This window comes from Lactuca virosa, chromosome 2 (assembly GCF_052849685.1).
Source record: "Lactuca virosa cultivar CGN04683 chromosome 2, Lactuca_virosa_CGN04683_v6, whole genome shotgun sequence".
In the NCBI taxonomy this organism is placed as follows: Eukaryota; Viridiplantae; Streptophyta; class Magnoliopsida; order Asterales; family Asteraceae; genus Lactuca; species Lactuca virosa.
In genome coordinates, this window is record NC_136427.1 from 201,784,867 (window position 1) to 201,785,964 (window position 1,098).

A 1,098-nucleotide genomic window follows, 5' to 3' on the forward strand; every position below is an offset into this window, starting at 1 on the left:
TAAACATGCAAACGAAACACAATAATAAACATTTGAAGATGGTAGTTTAGTAACTCATAAATAAATATCTATTATCAAGTCACCAAAGTCAATTACAATTTATTGTTGTTACATTGTTTCAAAATATCAACTAGCTAAAAATATTAATGTCATCTCTCATTCCTATTCTCCAAGCATGCTTTAAGTTCTTGATTTTACTCAAAGCCTTCGTGAACGGATCAACCAGATTATCCTATGATGATACCCTATTCACTTCAATGTCAACGTCCTCCACTCTATATCTGACATAATGGTATTTCCTGAGTATCTGCCTTGACCTCCCATGATCCTTAGTGAATGCGATTGCACCTTCGTTACCATAAAAGCTTTCAATGGGATCTTGGATTGATGGAACAACTCCGAGGTCACCAATGAAATTCTTTAACCATGTCGTTTCCTTTGCAGCTTCACTAGCTGCAATATACTCAGACTCATAGGTTGACTCTCCCATAGTATTTTGCTTGGTACTTTTCCATGTCACTACTCCTCCATTCAATAAGAATACCCAACCAAACTGTGAACAACTGTCGTCTCTACCTATTTGGAAAATGACATCACTATACCCAATCACTCTAAGTTCATCTTTGCCACAAAAAACAAAGAACATATAATTTGTATTTCTTAAATACTTAAGAATGTTCTTCACTGTTGTCCAATGACTTCCGCCAGGGTTTTCTTGATATCTACTCACCATAATCAAAGTATACGAGGCATCAGTATGAGTACATGTTATAACATACATGATCGATCATCTAGCCGAAGCATATTGGACTCGACTCATTTTGTCCATTTCATCATCACTATTGGAACAATGACTCTTACTCATTTTATAGTATGATGCATGGGCATATCCCTTTTCTTGGAGTTTTCAACAATGAACCACTTCAACATTTTATCCATTATGTAATTAGGCTAAGTCTTATTAGACGTCTTTCTCTTTCTCTGTAAATCCTTATCCAAGAATATATGTTGCCTCTCCTAGATCCTCCACAGTGAATCACTTGTCAAGCCAAGATTTCACTTCTTGCAAAGCTGGGACATCAGTTCCTATAAGGAGTA

At 36.0% G+C, this 1,098-nt stretch overlaps 1 protein-coding gene across 1 annotated transcript; it reads right to left on the reverse strand.

Moving 5' to 3' along the window:
• Positions 1-232: 232 nt before the first annotated feature.
• LOC145158141 (secreted RxLR effector protein 161-like) lies at positions 233-733 on the reverse strand. The gene has a single exon (XM_079077075.1). The coding sequence runs from the start codon at positions 731-733 to the stop codon at positions 233-235; it is 501 nt and encodes a 166-aa protein (XP_078933201.1).
• Positions 734-1,098: the final 365 nt, after the last annotated feature.